The 21022-nt window shown below is 57.4% G+C and overlaps 1 protein-coding gene across 2 annotated transcripts in view; it reads right to left on the bottom strand.

Annotated features, from left to right (window-relative positions):
* USP43 (ubiquitin specific peptidase 43) overlaps positions 1–21022 on the bottom strand; it is a 175504-nt gene that overhangs the window by 37600 nt on the left and 116882 nt on the right. Inside the window, exons 5-8 of one of the 2 annotated variants that reach the window (XM_034790481.1) lie at positions 18194–18329; positions 17519–17663; positions 8934–9096; positions 3432–3543 (exon numbers count right to left, since the gene is read on the bottom strand). In XM_034790481.1, coding sequence (XP_034646372.1) covers positions 3432–3543; positions 8934–9096; positions 17519–17663; positions 18194–18329 — 556 coding nt within the window. The remainder of the gene's footprint in view (positions 1–3431; positions 3544–8933; positions 9097–17518; positions 17664–18193; positions 18330–21022) is intronic. The other variant, XM_034790482.1, reaches the window with a different exon arrangement.

Here is a 21022-nt window from a genome sequence, read left to right as displayed (position 1 = left end):
TGTAAATGGTGAATTCTCTGTTACAGGAGTGGGTGGGTGATGTTCTGTGGCCTGTGATGTGCAGGAGGTGAGACTAAGTGATCGTGATGGACCCTTCTGGCCTTAAAGTCTCTGAGTCTATCTGGTGCGCTGCCAGTGGGTAACCAAAGCTATTCAATGAGAGCGACCCCTTCTGTCAGCCCACTGAGGTCCCTGGACTTGTTCTGGTGTTACACCAGGCTGTGCCAGGCCAGGCAGCCCCAGCAGTTCCACGCCCCAAGAGGAGCTCTCCCCAGATCAAACACAGACCTGGATGATTGCATCACTGGGGATTTTCAGGTCTGTCATTTCGGGGGCCCTGCTCCATTAACCCACAGGCAGGGCATGCAGGATAGGGGTATGTCCACACTGGGGGCTGGGTGTGGGGGGGTAATTCCCAGCGTGAGGAGATGGACCGGCGCTGGCTCCCATCAAGATAGAGGGCTAAAAACAGGGCGCAGCATGAGCAGCAGGAGGGGCCAGCTGCCCCACATGTGTGTACAGCCAGGGCACCCTCAGGGCAGAGAGCTCAGCAGTGCTAGTGCTGGGGTGGGGGCACCTGTGGAGGAGACCTGGCTGAGCTGTTTTACCAGCATGACATCCAGCCCTGCCCTGAGGGGGGAGCTCCATCAGTGCCACAATTTGCACCAGTCCAGTGTACCCTGCTTTCAAACTGCACCAGTGCAGACTGTGGCTTATGGTGCTTTTGCCTTTTTGCCCTAGCAGCCCAGGGTTCCAGTCCAGTGTGTACAAAGCCTAAGGAATAAATCAAGGCTCCCTTTGCTAGCTCTCGGGCATGGATCTGCTTGCTTGTGGGGAAATAAAACTACACCTCTACCCCGATATAACGCTGTCCTCGGGAGCCAAAAAATCTTACTGCGGTATAGGTGAAACCGCGTTATATTGAACTTGCTTTGATCCGCCGGAGTGTGCAGCCCTCCCCCCCTTTCCCCCCGAGTACTACTTTACCGCATTATAGCTGAATTTGTGTTATATCGGGTCGCGTTATATCGGGGTAGAAGTGTATTTTGATAAGTCCAACTTCAAAAACTACCCAGAGCGAAATGCCCGAAGTTGGATTTAGAGATTTTCTTCTGAGCTCATCCCCAGAGCTCTTCACATTGGGAATAAACTCAGCAAAGCATCTACAGGCCACTTTGGAGTTGGATGCAATAATCAATCTTCATTTTGCACAGGAATGTAATGTTGGGTCCCTCCTGGGTTCCGATGATGATTTAATAAGCTATAATTTAATTAAAATGCTATCCACTCGGAACGAATATGAAAGGAGATTAACAGGCACAAAAATTAATGTAACATTTAAAATTCATCTTCCCCCCTCGGGGGGGTTTCTAATGCTTTAATAAATAGATCAAAAGTTTATAATCTAGCCACAGCCACCTTAGAGATTGTGTCTGCGTTTCCACAGCTAATAAAAGCTTACATGGCACGTAATGTCACACTTCCTATTTCACAAGCCAGGGGAGTAGATGTGGGTGGAAGTGACCTCCCTAGGTAACTCATTCCAGTGCTTCACCACCCTCCTAGTCAAATCATTTTTCCTAATATCCAACCTAGACCTCCCGCACTGCAACTTGAGACCATTGCTCCTTGTTCTGTCATCTGCCACCACTGAGAACAGCCGAGCTCCATCCTCTTTGGAACCCCCTTTAAGGTAGTTGAAGGCTGCTATCAAATCCCCCCTCATTCTTCTCTTCTGCAGACTAAATAATCCCAGTTCCCTCAGCCTCTCCTCATAAGTCATGTGCTCTAGCCCTCTTATCATTTTTATTGCCCTCCGCTGGACTCTCTCCAATGTACCCACATCCTTTCTGTAGTGGGGGCCCCAAAACTGGACGTAATACTCCAGATGTGGCCTCCCCAGTGCCAAATAGAGGGGAATAATCACTTTCCTTGATCTGCTGACAATGCTCCTACTAATGCAGCCCAATATGCCATTAGCCTTCTTGGGAACAAGGGCACACTGCTGACTCATATCCAGCTTCTCGTCCATTGTAATCCCCAGGTCCTTTTCTGCCATTTGTAAGCACTGAATTTCAGGTTAAACCCCCTGTCATTCTCAGAGCAAAACTCAGCCAGAATTGCCTGGTGTCATCTGATTTCACACTGGGGCTGCAAAGATTGCCCCTCTCTACACAATAAATTCAGGCACCAGGCGATTTCCCCCTGGTTTCAGCTCCCACTGCATCTTACCGTGTGGCGCTGCAAAGGGGCTTTGGCTGTTAACTCCTTGCTCCTTCAGCTTGTAAATTCCTTGAATCAATGAACACGTACTTAGCTGGCTGCACACACAGGTGCACTGAACCTGTTCTCCGCTGGCTGCACATAGAGGTGCATTGGACCTGCTCTCCCTCTATCGTGCCATGCTCATTTGCTGGCCTTTTCCACTCCTTTTGCACCGCCAGAAATGACAACATCAGGCGGCAGCAAATCAGGCCCCCTGAAATTTTCTATTGCACATGCTCAGTGTGCAATTTTCAACCGAGCCCCATCTTTGTTAAATCGAGCCTGACTGTTGTGATTTACAACCGTGCAAGGGCCCTGGTGCTCAGGACAGCCGCGTGTGCTGGGTTTCACGCTGCAAACCTCAGCGGCCGGAAGTGTGCTTGCAATTCTTTTTTCTAAATGAGAAAATGACATCTCCCATTCCCAGCCCCCACTCGCCCAGAATGTAGACACGGCCAAGGGACTTTGCCCAAATGATGAACATTTCAGCCCCCACAGAAAGCTCTTGGGCTGTGAAAACAGGTTTAGAAACTGGTGTGAAGGTTGGGGGAGAAAGGGCTAATGGCACCTGCTCTTCTGTTGTTTTATCTATTGCATGCATGCACGATGGCAGAGTACGTGCTGAGAGCCGCACGGCCACATTTGTAATGGTGAGAGCAATTACCCATTGGAACAATTTACCAAGGGTCAGGGTGGAGTCTCCATCCCTGACCATTTTTCACTCAAGAGCGGATGTTTTTAAGCTCTGCTCTGGGAATTATTTGGGGCAGTCCCATGGCCCTTGTGACACAGGGGGTCAGACTAGATGGATCACAATGGTCCCTTCTGGCCTTGGAATCCATGAATCTCCACCTGTGTAAGTCTAGAGAAACTCTCTTGCTACCAATGGGTTCCTCCGGATTTACACCAACGTAAGAGCAGAATCTGGCCTGGTGAGTCAAATTCCTCCCTAGTGACGCGTTGGAGAGGAGAGTTGGGATCGCAATGCAGGAGATTCGTTAGAAGGGGGTTGGGAACGCTTCTCCCCAGGCAGGTTTCCTTTCCCTTCAGCATGCTGGGAGCTGCTCCTGAGCCGCTAATCCAGGCAGTGCCCTGATGTGAGCAGGTCCCACCCTCTCCCCATCCCGTCTGGCACCAACACACCCAAAGCAGGGGAATGGACTGACCTGTACCTGAGCCTCGTTCCTCATCAGGTAGCGCATCTTGCTGAGGATACACTGCTGGAGCTGCTCCCATGAGATGGCTCTGTCTTCTCTCGTCAGCAGCGGGGGGCCAAACCTGGAAAGCCACAGACAGCGGGTTGGAGACAGTGCTAGAAAAGGAATCACTGGCCAATCCGGGCAGGAGCCATCTCCTTAATGGGCACCCACCCCTTGCTGAGCCTCTCAGACGTCTCTGGCCATCCCCTCTCCTGTTCAGGGGTGAAAGCCCACGGTGTGCTAGGATACGTCCCAGGGGCTCTAGCTGATATGGGAGAAGGGAGCCGCAAAGCACACAGCCATGCAGAGAGGAAGCACTGCCTAGCAGTCAGAGCACAGCACTGGGTACCCTGAATTACTGCCTCCATTTGTCAGAGGGATAAACGCAGACGGAGCGAGAGCAGGCACACAAGGAGTCAATGGAAGATCCCGGAATGGAACCCAGGAGTCCGGGCACCCGTTATTTCGCTCCAACCATTAGACTCCACTACCTTCTGAAAACCACCTGTTACTTAGCGATCGCTGCAAGATTGAAGACAAGGTGGCAGAAATAGGGCATTTCTGGGGTTCCCACAGCCATCCACTGGGGAGTTTCTTGCATTTTTTTTTAAGCGTTCGACACCATTCAGGCTCTGAGGGAGGTTCCCCGGCTACATGGGACCGCTGCTCTGCTGAGGACTTCAGCGAGCGCTGAGCGATGCAGCGCAGGATGCATGAGCGCAACGCAGCAGCCGAGAGGAGGCAAGCCCTATGATGAGGCTGGAGTGGGTAGGAAGTGCTGGGACAGCAGGGCTCACACCCACGCTGGGCCCGTCTGGGTGAAGTCCAAGTGCTTCCCACTCAACTGCGCTCCATAAAGCGTGGCGCATGACAAGCCATTTCCCAGCCGATAATGTTTTACTAGCAGCTTCGAGCACACAGAGAATGGTATTTAATGGGATTTGTGATGTGAAATGCGAATTCATTACCAGCCGATGGCGGCCCGCCAGCCAGCAGTCTGTGTCAGAGCTCCTAGCGGGGCACGCTGAGCCGCTCCCCCCCTCGGCCCGAGAACCAGCTTGAAAGGAAAAGAAATATGGGCTGGGCTTAGCGTCGCTGGGGGCCGAATGGCCCAGCGCGGCCAGAAGACCCAGCACAGGGATTGCGGGAGCAGCACCACCTTCTGTTCCCCTCCCTGGAGCCCTGCCCCATCCAGAGGAGGCAATTAGCATGCCAGAATGCCTACTTTCTCCAGGCTTAATGATAGCCCAGCTGCTGGGCCAAGCAACAGAAAGAAAATCACTTCCAACAAGCCCCAGCTTCTGCTTCACTGCCCACTTGTTCCGGCGCCTGCCTTTCCGGAGATGCCGAGCAGGCTCGGCCGGGGTGCAGGAAGGGGGAGGCAAAGGCATGTTCCAAACTGGGCCACCGCGTTCTCCATCCAGCGGGGAACCAACCAATGGATCCAAACCCCTGCACTCAGCCCGGCCCCAGACCGAACGCCGTGTTCGCAGACCGTACCCAGCCTGGGGTGGGTGCAACGACACGATGTGAATCAAGGGAGGAGTCTGTGCGTGCAGGAGAGACCTCTGAAAGTCAGGGGTATTGCTAACGTGTCTGGAGGGCCAGCAGCCCCTAACAGAAGGGTGCCAGGGTAGGATCCCGGCAGCTGGAGATGGGAAGGGCCAGGAGACCATTCTCTGCTAGGTCATGGTTTTGTTGCTGGGCCATTTTTAGTGCTAAGAAATCTTTCCTGGTGACATTCACAGCCAGCACAGGAGGGGAGGCATCGATGGGGCAGGTGCTATGGCCCCCATCCCCACTGCATCACTGACTGACCCGCTGAATAGCTGAGCTCCCAGCTTGGACTTTGGACAATGTTGCTTCTCACAAAGAGGGGTGGCTCGGACAAGAGCTGAGGAGAATCTGGCCCAGGGCTCAAACCCAACCTTGCCTGAGGCCCCATTGATCAGTTCAGCTCTCGCTTATGCCCACACTCCTCAAGGTGGAAGCACTGAGACTGAGACTGTTCTTGTGGGAGCTACTGGCGCTGGCAATCCAGCGAGCCCCTTTGCAAGGATCCTGCCTGAGCAACGAGCAAATAGCTGCCTGTTGCTAGAATGACTCTGAGTTTCCATTAAGGGGAAAGCAAATCAAGAGAGGACGGAGCCCATCAGAGAGCATGGTGTGTGTGAATCTCCTCTGGCATGCTCTGCACCCAGCTGAGCACAAAATGGCTGCCTATCTCAGCAGTGTCCTTGGGGAATAATTCAAGGTACAGTCCACAACAGTTACAGAGCTCTGCTTCCTGCGCTGTTCCCAGGGAACTCCCAGATCAGATGAGCAGGCATGCTTTGGGGACTTCTCCAAACCTCGGCGCTTCGCTCAGTATTACGGGGGGAGGTGTGGGGGGGTCTGATATTGCCAGAGCTACGCAAAACCCATGCTTCTGTTTGTGTCTCTGGACAGACACACCACAGGAGCTGTATATAGCATACCTGCCTCTGTCTCTCCATCACTCCTCTGCACATGCCTGGCCCTGCATGTCAACCACCTCCCGGAACAGCCAGGGACACACACCGAAAACCCTAGTTCTAACTGACAAGACTCACTATTGTCTCTTTATTGACACTCACACTATGTATCTAACACACAAGAAAGGGCCCAGAATAGATCCAAACAACACAGATACAGTGTTGAGATGTAGACTTCGGATCCAGGGTTTTGGTTCAACCCCTTCTAAGGGCTGGGGTCAGTCACAAATTGTGGACTGACCCCTGAATTTTCCTAAAACATGGGTGATTGTGAGTCAGGCTAAGTTCTCTGAGAAAGCAGCACAGCCACGTGGGTAGGATGCAAGACTCCTGGGTCCCATTCCCAGCAATGATCATGTGCAAATCACGCCCCAGTCTGTGCCTCAGTTTCCCCATCCACAAAATGGGTGTAGCAATACTTACTCTCCTGTGTACGGCACTTACAGATGTAGAGGGCTAAACAAGAGCTAGGCATGGTTATTAAAATAACACTCATCCAGCCCAGACACATCCCAATTCTGGAGCATTCTTCAATCGTTTACCCAGACACCACCATTTCAGCCGTCAAAATAAACAAATAAATAACTATAGGTTGTCAGCAAATCCAGGCTGCACCCAAAAAGGGCAGCCCGTAATGCAGGCGCAGCAAGGAAAAACCAGTCGTGTGTCTCCAATTCCCTCTGCCCTTTATCCTGACACATGGGCCGAGGGAGTGCCTCACAACAGCCACAGCGCACGCGAGGATAAAGTCCCAGCCGGGTGCAGAGTCAGCGAAAAGGACAGAGCAAAACCAGAGTCCCAGAAAGTTCAGCGCAAGAGCGAGAGAAGGAATAACCCAGCCGGGGAGAAACAAATTCCTGGACCCCCGTGGACTCATACACCCCCTGGCTTCTGTTCAGCCCTGCCAGGAGCTGGCTCCTGCCCAAGAAAGCCAGCTGGGGGCACCATGCTTATGCCCAGGTTGAATTGGGCCCAGCAGGTGCATGAAACAGAGAAGAGATCCAAGGAAGGACAACCCAGCCCTCCCCCCTACATGCACACACACGCAGCGCCCCCATCAGCTCCTCCAGCGGGTGATGTGTGACAGGACAGCACAATAGCACATGGCCAGGGCTGTACCTGCCGTCATTCACCAAACATGCCTGCCATAGCTGCTGGGAAGGCCACGGCTCGGGGCGGGCGTGGTCAGCGTGTCACGTCTGTGAACCCAGCCGGCATGTGCAGAGCAGCATGTGGCTCCCAGCTCCACAAGGGCTGTGTAGGGGGTGCCAGAGGCAGAGGCACGGGAGCTATTACACTCAACCTCCTCGGCTGTATGGCTCCAGCTGCTGCAATGCTCACCGGCCCCCGGAGCATCCGACGAGCAGCTTGCTGCTGGCATGTCCCCAGCTAGCCAGGGGCCAGGCTGACCTACCATACAGCCCTCTGGGACACAGGGCCCCTGCGGAGGCCAGGCGAAGCAACACTGAAATGCAGGCTGTGAAAAGTGCTGGGGAAGCACTGGGCTCACTCTGTCCCTGCCAGCGGGAAGGTTAATGCTCAGAACTGGGCAGGCGAGGCCCGGGCTGCAGCCCAGCTCTGCCACAGGCCGCTCATGGGACCTTGTGCACATGGCCCCAGCCCTCCCTGACTCGGTTTCCTTCTCTACGCAGTGAGCTGGCCGAGCTCCCACCGGTGCGAGGCTCGGGGCCCGTGGGGACGCTCCACTGAAGGGGTTGGCCGAGTGCTGCCAATGGCATAACACCCCCGACCCACAGCCACCGGCAACGGGGGGAAAGATCCCCAGTGAGACGTGGGCTGCTGCCTGTCTGCCCTCTGAGTGCCCTGCTGCACTCCTGTGCCCTCTGCCCCACCCTGGTTCTGGGCCATTCCAGGGAGCGATGCCCCATGCAACAGACAACGTGGCATCATCTCAGAGATGTGGAGGCAGGGGGGGCCTTGTCTTTTTCCAGCCCTCCCCACCCTCGGCCCAGGGAGGGAGAACGTGAGACGCCCTGTGACTGGCACGGCCCTCCAAGAGCTCAGACGGGTGCTCAGTGACAGCTCTGTCCCCAGGAGAGTGGGAGGGAGCCATGGTTCCCCTCCTCCGAGCTGGCTTTGGACGGAGGATTGAGAGACCAGGCAGGGTCCTGAACCGGCAGCATCTGTGAGCGTCCGGGCCTCTGTGCATGGAGAGAGAACAGAGCCTCGGCACGGCTGGATCCAGGTGAACAGGGAGCAGAGGGATTGGACAAGGTACTTGGTAAATGGCTTCGTGTTGTTGGGAGAGGAGAGGCTGGGACGGAGTCCTTGTCCCAGAGTGAGGGGGGACACAGAGCCCCCTCATGGCCAGATAGAGTATTGCAGCAGCTCTGCCTCAGTTTCCCCACTCTCTTCTTTGGCAATCAGAGTGACCTGGCCCTCCACCCCCCTCCCGGGCCTGAATCCTTCACTCAAAGTCCAACAGAAAATAGCAAAAAAGTCTTCAGCCAGGCTGGGAGCCCCCTTCCTTGCAGATGAGTCCCAGCTGCAATGACTGGCAATGCTGACCCCCATTCATGGTCTGCAGTCCCACCACCCAGGGCCTGGCACGCTGTACCCCTGCCCAGGCACTGAGGCACAGAGTGGTGAAGTGACTTACCCAAGGCCACCCAGCAGGCCAGTGGCAGAGCCAGGAATAGCCCCCAGGTCTCCTGAGCCCCAGGACAGTGCTCTAACCACTAGACAAGAGATTCAGAGACTTGGCCATGGCTTGCCTGCTCCGTCCCAAGGAGACAGGCGCCATGAGGCACCCAGTGTGGTAACACAATGGATCCTGGAGAAGCTGGCAGGAGCTTCTCCGTGTGGATTTGGGCACATTGAACCATAATGAATTTGCAATTGCACCCTCCGGTTTGCACTCCCGGCTGCACAATGCGTGCACCAAACTGCATGAGATGGACATTCCCTGGCATATAATGGAGGCAAAGCGACATACCTGGCAGCCTGCTGCCCCGTCCCTGCTGTGTTACAGAGGAGAAGCAGCACTCTCCCGCCTCCGCCATGGTGCAAGAACTCCGAGGACATGGCCCCGGCATGGGGCAGTCGCTGGCCTTCAGGATCGGAGGAGTTGGGGGAAGATGGAAGGCTGAGGGGGCAGCCTGAAGAGGAGAAACACAAGAGCAAGAGGGCAGAGAATGAATCCCCGAGTCAGGGCTCCGGCATCGCACGCTGCAGGGGGCATGTATGGAAGCACCGATCAGGGGACAGTTACCGACTTGTTACCCCAAAGAGAGTGGGGCAGTGAACTCCTGGCAGGCCGGTGACCATGGAAGGCCAATGACATGCTGTCTCAGGCAGGCCTCCAGTGGCTCCTCCTCCCCCTGCCAAGTCTGCAAGCTCGGGAGATCCGGTCCCCCGGCCTGGCTGAGCGCTGGGCTCCCCTTCTCCTCACCAGTCTGTGAGGCATGGGCACCCCCAGGGGCATTGGTGATCAGCTTAGGGCCTGTACATCTCCTCCTGCCCTGACGGGTAAATCCCACTGAATAAGACTGCGTTCCTGCACTACCACGGGCAGGAGGAATCAGAAGGAGTCCCGGGCTGAGCACTGATCCATTTGCAGGGTGTACGGCTGGTGAGGAGAAGGGCATGGCCCTGCCCACGGAGCACCTGCCATCTCCCGACCTTCTTACAATCAGGGCTGGGCAATTAACCAGAGCCCCTCAGTCTCTGTACGGTTGGGAGACAGCAGGAGGTGCTCCATGCAGCTTGGCTGCCATGTGCCCCAGCTCCCAGCGCTGTACGCTCCATCTCCTCTGACGCTTTCCAATGTTGGGACTCTCGGTTAGCTTGGAGAGGTAATTAATCACTGCCAGGATGTTGGGACTCTCGGTTAGCTTGGAGAGGTAATTAATCACTGGCCGCACACCGCATCACCCAGAATTACACTGCCGGAGGCTGCGGAACCTGATTTCCCGCCGGCCTGTGGTTTCAAACCCCCCATCTACACACACACACACACACACACACACACTCCAGCCTGGCACCTGAAGCACGAGGCTAGCTCCGGTTCTGATGTCTGATCAGTGCAGGTGGAGTTTTAACCACGCAGAATTTGTCTCCTTCCCAGGCTCTTTGCTGTTCTTTCCCCCTTCTCCCTGCAGAGCCACTAGACTGCCCCTCCCCACAAACTAGAAACCATAGTGGGGGCTGACCATGGCAGGGGTAGGGGTGGTCAGCGATTTAGCCGCATGGTTCGCCCACCACCCCTTTTGCACTTGTCATGCAGCAGGCAATCAGCTCTCCTCTGGTGGGCACAGAGCACAAGGACTTTGGGGGCTGGCGGGGTGTGGGGAGAGCAGGGACCGGCACAAGAACCCAGCTGGCCCATCCTGGGTGTCACCCGAATGCCAGCCCCCCTGAACCACACACCACAGGGTGACACTTGGCCGAGCGATGCCAGGCAGAATGAAGATGAGCTCTGGGCACACACACACAACCCTGGCAGAGAACAGGAGACTGGATGCCACCTGCTCCCCCACCCCACACACTCTGATACCGTCACGCCCCTGGCACCTCCCTCAAAGGCCGGATGCGCTGGTGCAAACCTTTCTGGGCTGCTGCTTTCTCCAGGCTCCACCTTTTATCCCCTCCCTGCTCCATTCTGCCCTTGAGTGCCAGTTCCCCTGCCAATCCCACCGACAGGTCCCTGCCCTGCTGCTGCCCCCGCCAGCCCAGCCGAGCGATTCCTCCTGCACCTGCTCAGGAGAATCCAGCCCTCAAGGGAAATTAATCCAGTCGCTTCAGCCAGGTCCTTTGTGCAGCTCTGTCCCCGTCCCTGACGCGCCACAGAGCACAGCAGACCGAAGCAGAGCCAGGCCTGGGCTGAGGGGTACTGGCAAAGTGAGAGGAGCCAGGCGTGCTCCACTCCCTAACCAGGGTCCTGGCAGCCCCGCACTGGGGAAGGCCCCTGGTAGCACGGGCTCATTTCTGAAAGGACGATGACACGACACGTTCTGGGCTGTCAGAAATCTCTGCAATGTGGAGCGGTATTGGCTGGGTGGGAGGGGAGCCCAGGACTGAAGGCAGGAGGTGGGGCAGTGGGGTCAAGATTTGTGGGCGCAGGCAGCGCTGGGTGTTAGGGAGCCCAGAGCTGGAATAGCAGGAGGGCTGCGGGTCAGGAGTGAGGGGCATCAGCAGAGCTGTCAGGTAAATAGTCCAGCATGTGCGTCGCACTCTCAGGTTTCTCTAGCCACCACCAACCGACTCATCCTTCCCAATCACCCTGCCAATCACAAACCCCGCAGTGCTCGCCCTGCCCTCTCCCCCCCCCCCCCCCCCCCCCCCAACCATCACTCAGGACAATGTGCCTCTGCACCACAGTGCAAAACAAACTCATCGGGCAGACGCTCCGTCATGTTTAACACCTGGCGCAACGTTTCCATTTCCACAGAGCTGGCCAGTCTATCTGGTGCCCTTCCGGTCCCAGTACTGGGGACTTTGCAGAGGCCAAGGCAGCCCCGTTTGCTCCCCGGTTGCTGATGCTGGGGAATGTCAGGATCGCACAGCGGCCAGAGCCCAGCTCTCAGCATCACGGCTTGACGCATAACTTCTGAACATTAAATATTTATGGATATCAATCGAGAGCCAGGAGAAGCTGCTGCCTTGGGGAAATCCATGCCAAGCCTGGTTCTTTGAAATGCCATCCACTGACCCCTGCTCCGGCACTGTCGGACCCTTGGAATCGCGCAGAGCACTGAGCCATTGCGCCAAAGCTCAGTTAATTCAGCGAGGCCCCTGGGGGGGCGGGAGTGCAGGGCACGGCAGAGCTGTGTGAGGGGAGCCCAGGGCTGGGATAGCCATGGGGCCTGTGGGGCAGGAGTGCGGGGCACGGCAGAGCTGTGTGAAGGGAGCCCAGGGCTGGGATAGCCACGGGGCCTGCGGGACGGGAGTGTGGGGCACAGCAGAGCTGTGTGAGGGGAGCCCAGTACTGGGATAGCCACAGGACCTGCTGGGGCTCTCTTCCCTGCCCACAATAGTTGGAGATCACTCATGGGAGCAGAATAAAGTCAAAAGAGCTTAAAAACAAGAACTGGGACTTGGATTCCACTTTTGAAGAGCCCAGCCTGGCATGCTGCCCCTGTCAGCTGCTTGGGGCTGTTCTCTGTTTGTACATCGCCTGGCGCCAGGGCGGGCTGGCCTGTGACTGGGGCTGCCAGGAACAACCACAGCAAATAATCTTCCTCCTGCTACCTCCAGCTTCGCAATGTCCATCCCACCCCCTCGCTTGCAGCTCGGCACAGACGGATGCCAGAGGCACACTGCAGTGGATATCGGTCCTCCAAGGGGAGGCAGGCCTGGGGGAGGGAGAGGAAGGTCAGAGGTGCCTGCAGGCCCACTAGAGGGCATTGTGCCAGTGGGTATGTTGGCAGGAAATGGGCCTGGTACAGCTCATGGGTCTGGTACAGCAGGGGGCAGCAGGAGGAAAAAGAGGAGCTGGGGGTAGGGGATCTGCTATGGGAAGCTCACCCGCTGCTGCAGGTTGGCTAAGGGGGAGGCTTGGTCCTATGCAAAACATCTCCTGTCACTAGCTGCTCCATGCACTTGCCCCACAGCTGCCAGGGGATGTACCCCACAGCTGGAAGGGGGATGTGCCCCATGGCTGCCTTCCCCTAGCCGGGTGCCTCACTGCCAGGAGCTTGGTGCCCGGGATGAGGAACGCAGCTGGCCAGGAAGGGAAGGCTGGGCTGCGGGAGAGAAGTCTATTTCTCAGCAGCCTCATGCTCAATGGCCAGGTTATAGATCTTAATAACAGGCCAGAACAGTGATGGAGCCTCACTGCCCCTACCGCCACTCGTCCTGCAGCTATTTTCGGTGGCGGGCTCGGCCGCACGCCACCTGGGAGGGATGTGATGGATGGCCACAGCCTTCAATTGAGTCGCAAGCCTAGGTAAGAGCCCGTCAAAGGAACAGATGGTCTCAGCTCCCACCTCCCAGCACCAGCCACGGCCGTTCCTCCTCGCAGTGGCCTGGCCCACCTGAGGGCTATTTCTGTCCAGCACTGCCCTGGGATGAATGGGAGGGGAAAACAGGCACCAATCCCTGGACCGTGCCCGGCTGCAGCGAATGCTGGGAGGACTCAGACCCCCGGAGGCCCGGCTGCTGAGGGAGCTGCCTGACTGGGCCAAACTGCAAAGGGAAGTGGGCAAACAGGTGTGACTGGGAAGTGCCCCCAGCCGCTGGCAGAGCAAAGAATCCACCCACAGCTCCTGCCTGCCACCAACTGCCAGGGGCACCGAGTCCCTCTCTAGCGTGCCAGGGATGTCACAGCCAGCTGGCAGGTTCAGCATGTCCGAGACCTGCGCAGGAGAAGAGCAGACCCTCAGTGAGAGGGGCCGTAGCAGGGCCGGGTGCTGCTGATGCCTGCCCACTTACTGCCCCACCCCCAAGTCAATGGGGGGCAGGCCGTGGCCGTGGCTCCGCTCTCTGGTCCAGGGGAGATGCTGTGTCATTCTGCACTGGGACAGGAGGGAGAGTAACTGGGGGAACGTCCCGGCCTGGGGAGGGGCCATATCAGAACTGCTCCCGAGCCTTCAGCACCAGGTGGCATCTCCCCACCACAGACAAGCGGCACTGCCAGGGGGACGTGTCCTGCTCTCGCACTGCGGGGCGCAGACCGGACTCCACGCTGCCTCGTGCTGCCTGAGAGCCGGGGGAGAGGAACAGGCCGCCTTCCCCACAGTCTTGGCTTGGGCAGAGCCCAGCTTCTGCTGCCTCCCCACGCTATTTGCCTGTTATCACTCCTCAGACAAGCCCAGTAAGCCTGCCAGAGAGGGACCTCAGGAGATCTGTGTTCTAATTCCTGACTCTGCCTTGGGCTACCTTGGGCACGTCCCTGGGGCCTCAGTTCCCTGTCTGCGAAATGGGGCTCTGGTACCCCCCCGCTCCCGCCGCACGGGGGAGGGCGGGGGCATCTATAAATGCACACAAGGTGCCCAGATACCACAGTGAGGGGCCTCTGGAAAAGGCTATCAGCAAAGATGAAGCCCTGGAGCTGTCCTGGAACCGTGGCCTGGTGCCTTCTGCTGCACAGGGCTGAGCTCCCTAGCAAGGGAAGGGCACGATTGCTCATCGTGTCTCGGATCTCGCCGGTGCGCCGCTCGAAGAGAATCGGCTCAGCGGTTTACGCTGCATGGCATGAAAGGCTGCAAAGCCATGTCCCCCCGACCGCCTCGTTCACCGGCCCCAGGGTGTGTCATTCTTGGCCAGAGAAGGAGCTCTGGTATTTTTACACTCCTCGGCGTTAGCTCCAGGAGGGCGCTGTCCCTTCTCAGCCCAGGCCTGGTGCCAGAGACGCCACGCCCTGCTGCAGCTGCACATGTGCTGCATACGGTTCTGAAACACACCTGGCACTTTCCTGGAGAACCTGAAAACACTGCTCCCCAGGGGGCTGCCGGGGAAGGAAGAATTAGACCAACAAGCTCCATTAGGCTAGATCTATTATTGATGAGGCTGCTGCAGGAATTGCTTTGTTCATGCCTTTGCTTGAGGCAAGTATTCAGGGAACATTCCCTAGGACGGCAACTTCCACTTGTGTTAGGAGCCTTCTGCTTGGACTCAGGCACAGCCCAGGCCCGAGGTGGGGACCTCAACGCACCCGATCTGTGGTGCAGGAACCTCCCATGCCTGGGGATGGAGCCTGGAGAAGCAATCAGGAGTCTGGCTGCCGCCGGTCCCCCGGGAGTCTGGAAAACTGAACACGTTCCCTGCAGAGATTTCACAAGCGTCCTGCTTCTGGGCAGCACCACGAGCTGCTCCTTTCTTGCCGAGTTTTGGATCATGTGTTTTCAGGCACACGCAGGACATGCAGAGGGGCAGTGAAAGTGAAAAAGAATTGGGAGGGGGGCGGTGTTTTTTGAACTTCAAATGATCAAATTTCATTTGGTGCCACAGTTGGGTCGGTTCTTATTTCATCGGCCCCAGTACGCCCATGGCCCACTCCAAGCAGCAGCATGGCTCATTCCGGCACCAAGCAGCCGCATTAGCCCAGGTGGCAGGTGCCCAGGTGGCGGCTAATCAGAACGCGGGTGGCGTCCGCACGAGGAGACGTTCCACACGCCCTGCCCAGATGCCATGTGTACTTAGGTAAACATTTACTGAACACCAGCTGGCGTCTAATTAAGTCATCGTTAACGGGAGTCCCGGGGTCCGATTACCAACACAAGCCTTGCCAATGAGCATGACATTAGGATGCTGTATGTGACGCTTTCCTTTGAAGCTCCCCTTATTGTTAGCTGGAGGGGTGAAACTGGGTCAGGAACAGTGTAATGGGCAGCGGCCTTCGCCCTCAGGATTCCCCTGAAGCTGGTGCTGTGCTGGAGGGATACTGCTTTAACTCTGGGCATCATGAAGTTAGTGCTGTGGCAGGTGGCCGCAGGATTTCTCTGCAGCTCTCAGGGGAATGGCTGTAATACAGGGATTCTGTGCTAAGCCACACAGCTCTGCATCCCAAACCTTCCTCCAGACAGCAAGCAAGGAGCCCTCTGCCTGAAGACATGAGCCAGGTCTCAGCATCGTCTCTCCCTGCCTTCCGAGAGCTGTCTCCATGCATCCCCTAGACAGAGGCTCCCCTGGAGACTGCCACACTGCAGGTTGCACCCCTGGCCCTGTGGCCCGTCCTAACCAAGGAAGGGCAAATCCCGCAAGGGCCGAGTTGACCTCTCTCCGGGTTTGAAAACATTCGCTTCACTTCCGGCTCTGTCTCGCTTTCACGGCTCCCTCTGCACTTCCCGGAGCCGAGGGGCCTAAGCACCAGCTGAGCCAGACGCCACCTGGAAATCCCACGAGGAAGGCAACTGCAGAGCAATGAGGGCTTAATACTTCCCAGAAGGTCAGAGAAATCTCCAAAGCCCAGAACTCCCTGAGATTCCCCTGGGAACCATCACCAAGACTTGTCAGTGTGGCCTTCTGAAGAGCTGCTGTTAGGGAACGTTAGGGGCCCAGTTCTCTCCTCAGTCCCCGAGCAGATTGACGTGGCGCAGACGCGGCTCTGAGCAAACGGGTGGGTCCAGTTGCATTGACACCCGGGGGTGCAGCACTTCTCTTAGAGCAGGATTAAGCAGGCTGCTGCATCTACAGCTCCATAGGCAATCTGGGCATGCCGCTCGGTCACTCCAGTTCTTCTCCCCGTTAATAACAGGGTTATTAGAGGAAGCGCTGGAGGACTCGGATGAAGGGAGGGTGGGTGCATGGCTCACACTGGGTCCTAGAACACTCATCTGCAGACCCGGGGGGATGGGCAGGCCTGCATACCTGCAGCTGGTGCTGAGCGTGGTCTGGTCTCCAGCCCTGCAAGAGGAATGCAGCCCACCTGTGTCCTGATGGCTGCACTAGGGGCTATGCATCAGGCTGCCCCAGGGACGATTCATTGGCACAGCCTCCTCTTTCTGAATGAGCTCAATGCAGGGCCTGTGAAAGGGGCCAGACACAGAATCCTGCCGGGCCCCCAGGACCCAATGACCCGAGAGGTCTTCTACATCTCGGACATCCGTGGGGCTGATGTCCTCTGGCTGCGCCTGCAGCAGGCACACAGCTCAGGTGGTGACAGAGCCTGTTCCCCCACCCCCATGGCTCCTTAGCCCTGCCCTCTGGTGAGGGAGATGGTCCCTAAGCCCCTGGCCCATTCAGCTGGCATCTCTGCAGTGCCCAGGGGGGAGGTGGCGGCATTAGGAGGTGGGTATTCATCCACGAAGACAAGAAGCTGTGAACAGCCACGGCACTGCATCGCATAGGCTCAGCCGGTTGTGGCCCCAGCACAGAGTGCGCCCTAAATCAAAGCACGGAGAGTGGGCAGCACAGTGCTTTAAAGATCAGGGCGAAATCATTGTGGCAGGTCAGGGCCCCTTTGCGCTGGGTGCTGCACACACAGGACGAGGAGCCCTATCCTGTCCGTTCCCCCCCCCCCCGAATTAAGCATCGTTATCCCCAGAAAATGGAGTGACTCCCCCAAGGAGCCTGTGACTGGGCTAGAACTGACCCCAGATCTCCTGCGTCCCAGCCCAGAGCTGTAGCCGCACCTTCCTCCCTGTGTCTACCACATTGTGAGACAGCCTCATGGGCAGCTGGTCCGGCTGTATCAGGAGAGATTCTGTTTCATGCGTGTTCAGTCTAAAAAGCCCTGTGCCTTTAAACAGAGGCCATCTTTTACTAATAGGCCATCAGACGAGGTACCTGCCATTCCCTCAGCTCAGTGGTTTGGGCTTAGCCTGCGTAATTGTTTCCTGGGTTTGCCCAGAAGTCAGAAGCTGGGACAGTTGCATATGGGGCAGGGGGAGCTGTCTCCGGGGACTCAGTCCCAGGGAGAGTGGAGTAAATCCCACGTCAATTTCTGCTCATTAAAGCTGCAGGGCGATAGCTGTTCCAAGCGCGCGGAGAGCCGCTCTGACGCTGATGGAAAATGCCTGCTGTCAAGCATCCTCCCGCCAACGCTCAGAAGAGACAGCTGGGGAAGGAGACATGATCAGCTTTTACCATGTGCACGTTCCCACCTGCCTGCAAGGAACAAACCCGAACGCAGTCTGGTACCTGAGAGCCGGGATGAGCTGCCTCTGCTGAAGGGCAGCGGGGCCTGGAAGGCGTAGACGCTGTCGCCCTCCGCGATGGCGTTCAGATCCTCCTCATCGTGGAAGGAGCGCTGGAACCCGCTGGGAGACAGCTCCACCAGGATCACCTGCAGCGCAGGGGAACAGTCAGCGACCCCAGCTCCCTCCCATAAGGGTGTTGAGGAGAAAAGCGCCCTGTGGCCACGGTCTCTCCTGCATCTGGAGAGCCTCGAGCTTGCAGAACAACTAAAGGGTCCCGGGGTTGCCAGGGGCCTCCACGCAGCAGCTCAATGCAGCGAACGCGGACATGTCCACGGGGGGACTCTGGAGCTAAGACATGAGCTGCAGCAGCTGGGAGCCAGGCTGACAGGGCTGGAGCACGCCCGTACCACCTGTGAGACACACTCACCAGGGGGTTCCATTCACGCCCCACTGCCTGGTGCTGCGATGCCATCTGGCATTTGTGGCACAACGCAGTGTGTCCCGGCATCAGAGCGGCTCAGACAAAGCGGGGGGCCCCTTCCTTGCCATGTGAGCCCTGCCTGGCCGGAACGGGCATCCTCAGTGCCGCCAGGAGTGTGTTCGGCAGGGCGGGTAGCTGGCCACCTGGCTGCTCCAGGCTTGAGACAGTGGGAGGGAGGGTCTGGTCCCAACTCACCTGATCGGGGGTGATTTTGCCTTCTTCTGCCACCATTGCCCTGAGGGTCGCCACGGTGCTGAAGAGGGGCACCGCTAAACCTATCCGCAGGAACCGCTGGCTCTTGGACTGGAAGACTAAGGTGACATTCAAGGGCCTGAAAAACAGAGAAGCAGATGGGCTCCAGAAAGCCAGTAAGCAGCTAATGGGGGGCCCTCCCCTTGGACTGTCTGTGCCCCAGGGCACCCGAGCTCTTGTTCCGGCTGGGAATTAGGATACGCCGTGTGTTCCCAAGCCCGTGCAGGCAGTGATGAGCGCAGACAGCTGAGCGCTGACCCAGGAACATACCTCAGCACTGAGTCCCACCGTAAGGGCCACAAACATGCGGGGCTCAGTTCTGCCCTCCGCTGAGCACCTGCCCCTGCTGCTGGAGCATGCAGCTGGGGAAGAATTACCCCATAACATTGAACGCCATGGTCTGGTGGTCCGGCCCCTTTAAGGAGCAGTGGGGCTCGGGGCCAGCCATGCCTAGTCCATGACACGGCCCCTTTCAGGAAACAGGAGTTTAAGGGAGCAGCAGACACGCTGGGGACGGGATACACCCCACTTTGGAGAAGGGAAGAGGTGCTGCAAAGCAGGGCCGGAACCCAGTGTTGGTGGACTGGCAACGCAGGCTTCACCCATTGCACAGCCCCAAGCATGAGGGCTAAGGAATCCCTTAACCCAGGGGCAGGGTTTAGGCTTGTCGGCTTTATTAAGACTTAATACCTCGGACCCAGCTAGGGGGATACTGAGGTAGGACCTCTGCGCTGCTAACATGTGACTTGGGAGCAGCCAAAAGAAGGTGAGGGTGGTGCGCCCGCAGGGCCATGCTGTGCCATGAGGGGACTGCTCCGGGACAGCACCCGATACACTTTTCCCACATCACAAGCATTTCCCGTTGCTCTATCACTGAGTCGGGGCTGCACACAGGGGAGCATCAGACTAGGAATTCTGGCCAACAAAGGGCTATGGGAGGCACCCTATCGTGTAGGTCTGTTTAGGGAAGTGGTTCCCAAACTTGGGCCACCGCTTCTTCAGGAAAAGCCCCTGGCGAGCCAGGCCGGTTTGTTTACCTGCCATGTCTGCAGGTTCGGCCGATCGCAGCTCTCCCTGGCCGCGGTTCGCCGCTCTCGGCCAATGGGAGCTGCAGGAAGCAGCACAGGCCGAGGGACATGCTGGCCGCCGCTTTCCGCAGCCCCCATTGGCCTGGAGTGGCGAACCGTGGCCACTGGAAGCTGCGATCGGCCAAACCTGTGGACGCGGCAGGTAAACAAACCAGCCTGGACCACCAGGGGCTTTCCCTGAACAAACAGTGCCCCTAGTTTGGGAACCACTGGTTTAGGGTGTGGTTTATTACAACCCAGCAGTAGCTCCCACAGCCTGGGCCTCACTCATCCACTGGCTGTGTGGATGGCAAAGGCCTCCCATCAGGGCAGCCAGCGCTCAATAGCTCTGCTGTATCTGCAGCTGCAGAGCATCCTGGGATAGCACCGGCCCTTTCATGGTAAAGCTAGAACATAGGTAAAACAGAGAAATGGCAGGGACCGCGGGAGGTCACCTCGTACATCCCCCTGTGCTGAGGCGAGGGAACTAACCCTAGACCATCCCTGACAGGGGTTTGTCTGACCTGCTGTTAAAAACCTCCAGTGGCGGGGATTCCACAACCTCCCTTGGGAGCCTAGTTCCAGAGCTTAACTGCCTTTAGAGAGAGAAAGTTTTTTCCTAATATTTGACCTAAACCTCCCTTGCTGCAGATTAAGCCCATTACTGCTTGTCCTTCCTTCAGTGGGCATGGAGAACAATTGATCCCCGTCCTTTCTAGAACAGCCCCTTAGCATATTTGAAGACTGTGATCAGGTCCCCCCTCAGTCTTCTTTTCTCCAGACTAAACATGCCCAGTTTCAACCTCTCTCACAGGTCTGGTTTTTAAAACGTTTTCTCATTTTTGTTGCACCACAACCCCTCACGCCCCTCAGGTGAGGGTGGAAATGCTGCGGAGGCCCCTCTGCATGGGGTGACTGCTGCCCGGAGTGAGGGGCTGGGTCCTGGTGGGGGTCTGTGCAGGGCAATCTTGGGGCAGTGGGTGCTCCAGAGAAGGAAGCCTGAGGAGATGTCAGCCTGTGGGGCATTTCCCTTTGTGTGTGGCTAGAAATAGCCTTGTCACTCGTCTCCTTAGGTGGGAGATCCGTGGCTTGGGGAGGCTGGCAAATGGCTCTTGGAGTTGGGCTGAGACAGTCAGATGCATTTCACTGGGACACTGAGCTGGGTTTGAACCCAGACCTTCAAAGGGGAAATGCCAGTGCAGTCTCCTGAGCTCCCACGCCTCCTGCAGCTCAGACCCCCAGATTGTCCAGCCCCAATTCCCCCACACCCTGCACTTCCTGAACACCCCCTTGCCTCCCCCAACTTCCCCCCCCCCCCCCCCCCGCCAAGCTCCCCCCTCAGCTACCCAGCCCCAGGGTCACCTCCAACCCCAAAGGTCACCTGATCCGTCCCCCCCGTCCCAGGAGAGCTCCTCACCCTCTGCCTCCCTCGCCCAAGCCCCAGCCCTGTCCTTCGCTAAGGGAGATGGGGAGGTGGGTGCCCGGACTCCCCATCAGCGCTCCAGGAGCCGACACAGGTAGGAGTCCTACCACATCACTCTTGGTGCTGTTCCTTTTGCTCTGCCACCAAGCAGAGAGAGACACATGAACTACAGCAGCCAGCCGAGGACTGAGCCGGGCCTGTTCCCAGTACGCACTGCTCGCCCGGGTCAGTGCCTGCCCTCCACCTGCTCCCAGCAGGCCCTGATCTTCAGTGCAGCAAGAG

The sequence above is a fragment of the Trachemys scripta genome, chromosome 14, assembly GCF_013100865.1.
Source record: "Trachemys scripta elegans isolate TJP31775 chromosome 14, CAS_Tse_1.0, whole genome shotgun sequence".
Classification (NCBI taxonomy): Eukaryota; Metazoa; Chordata; order Testudines; family Emydidae; genus Trachemys; species Trachemys scripta.
Note: the sequence above shows the minus strand (reverse complement) of the source record. Positions and strands in the feature narration are given on the sequence as shown.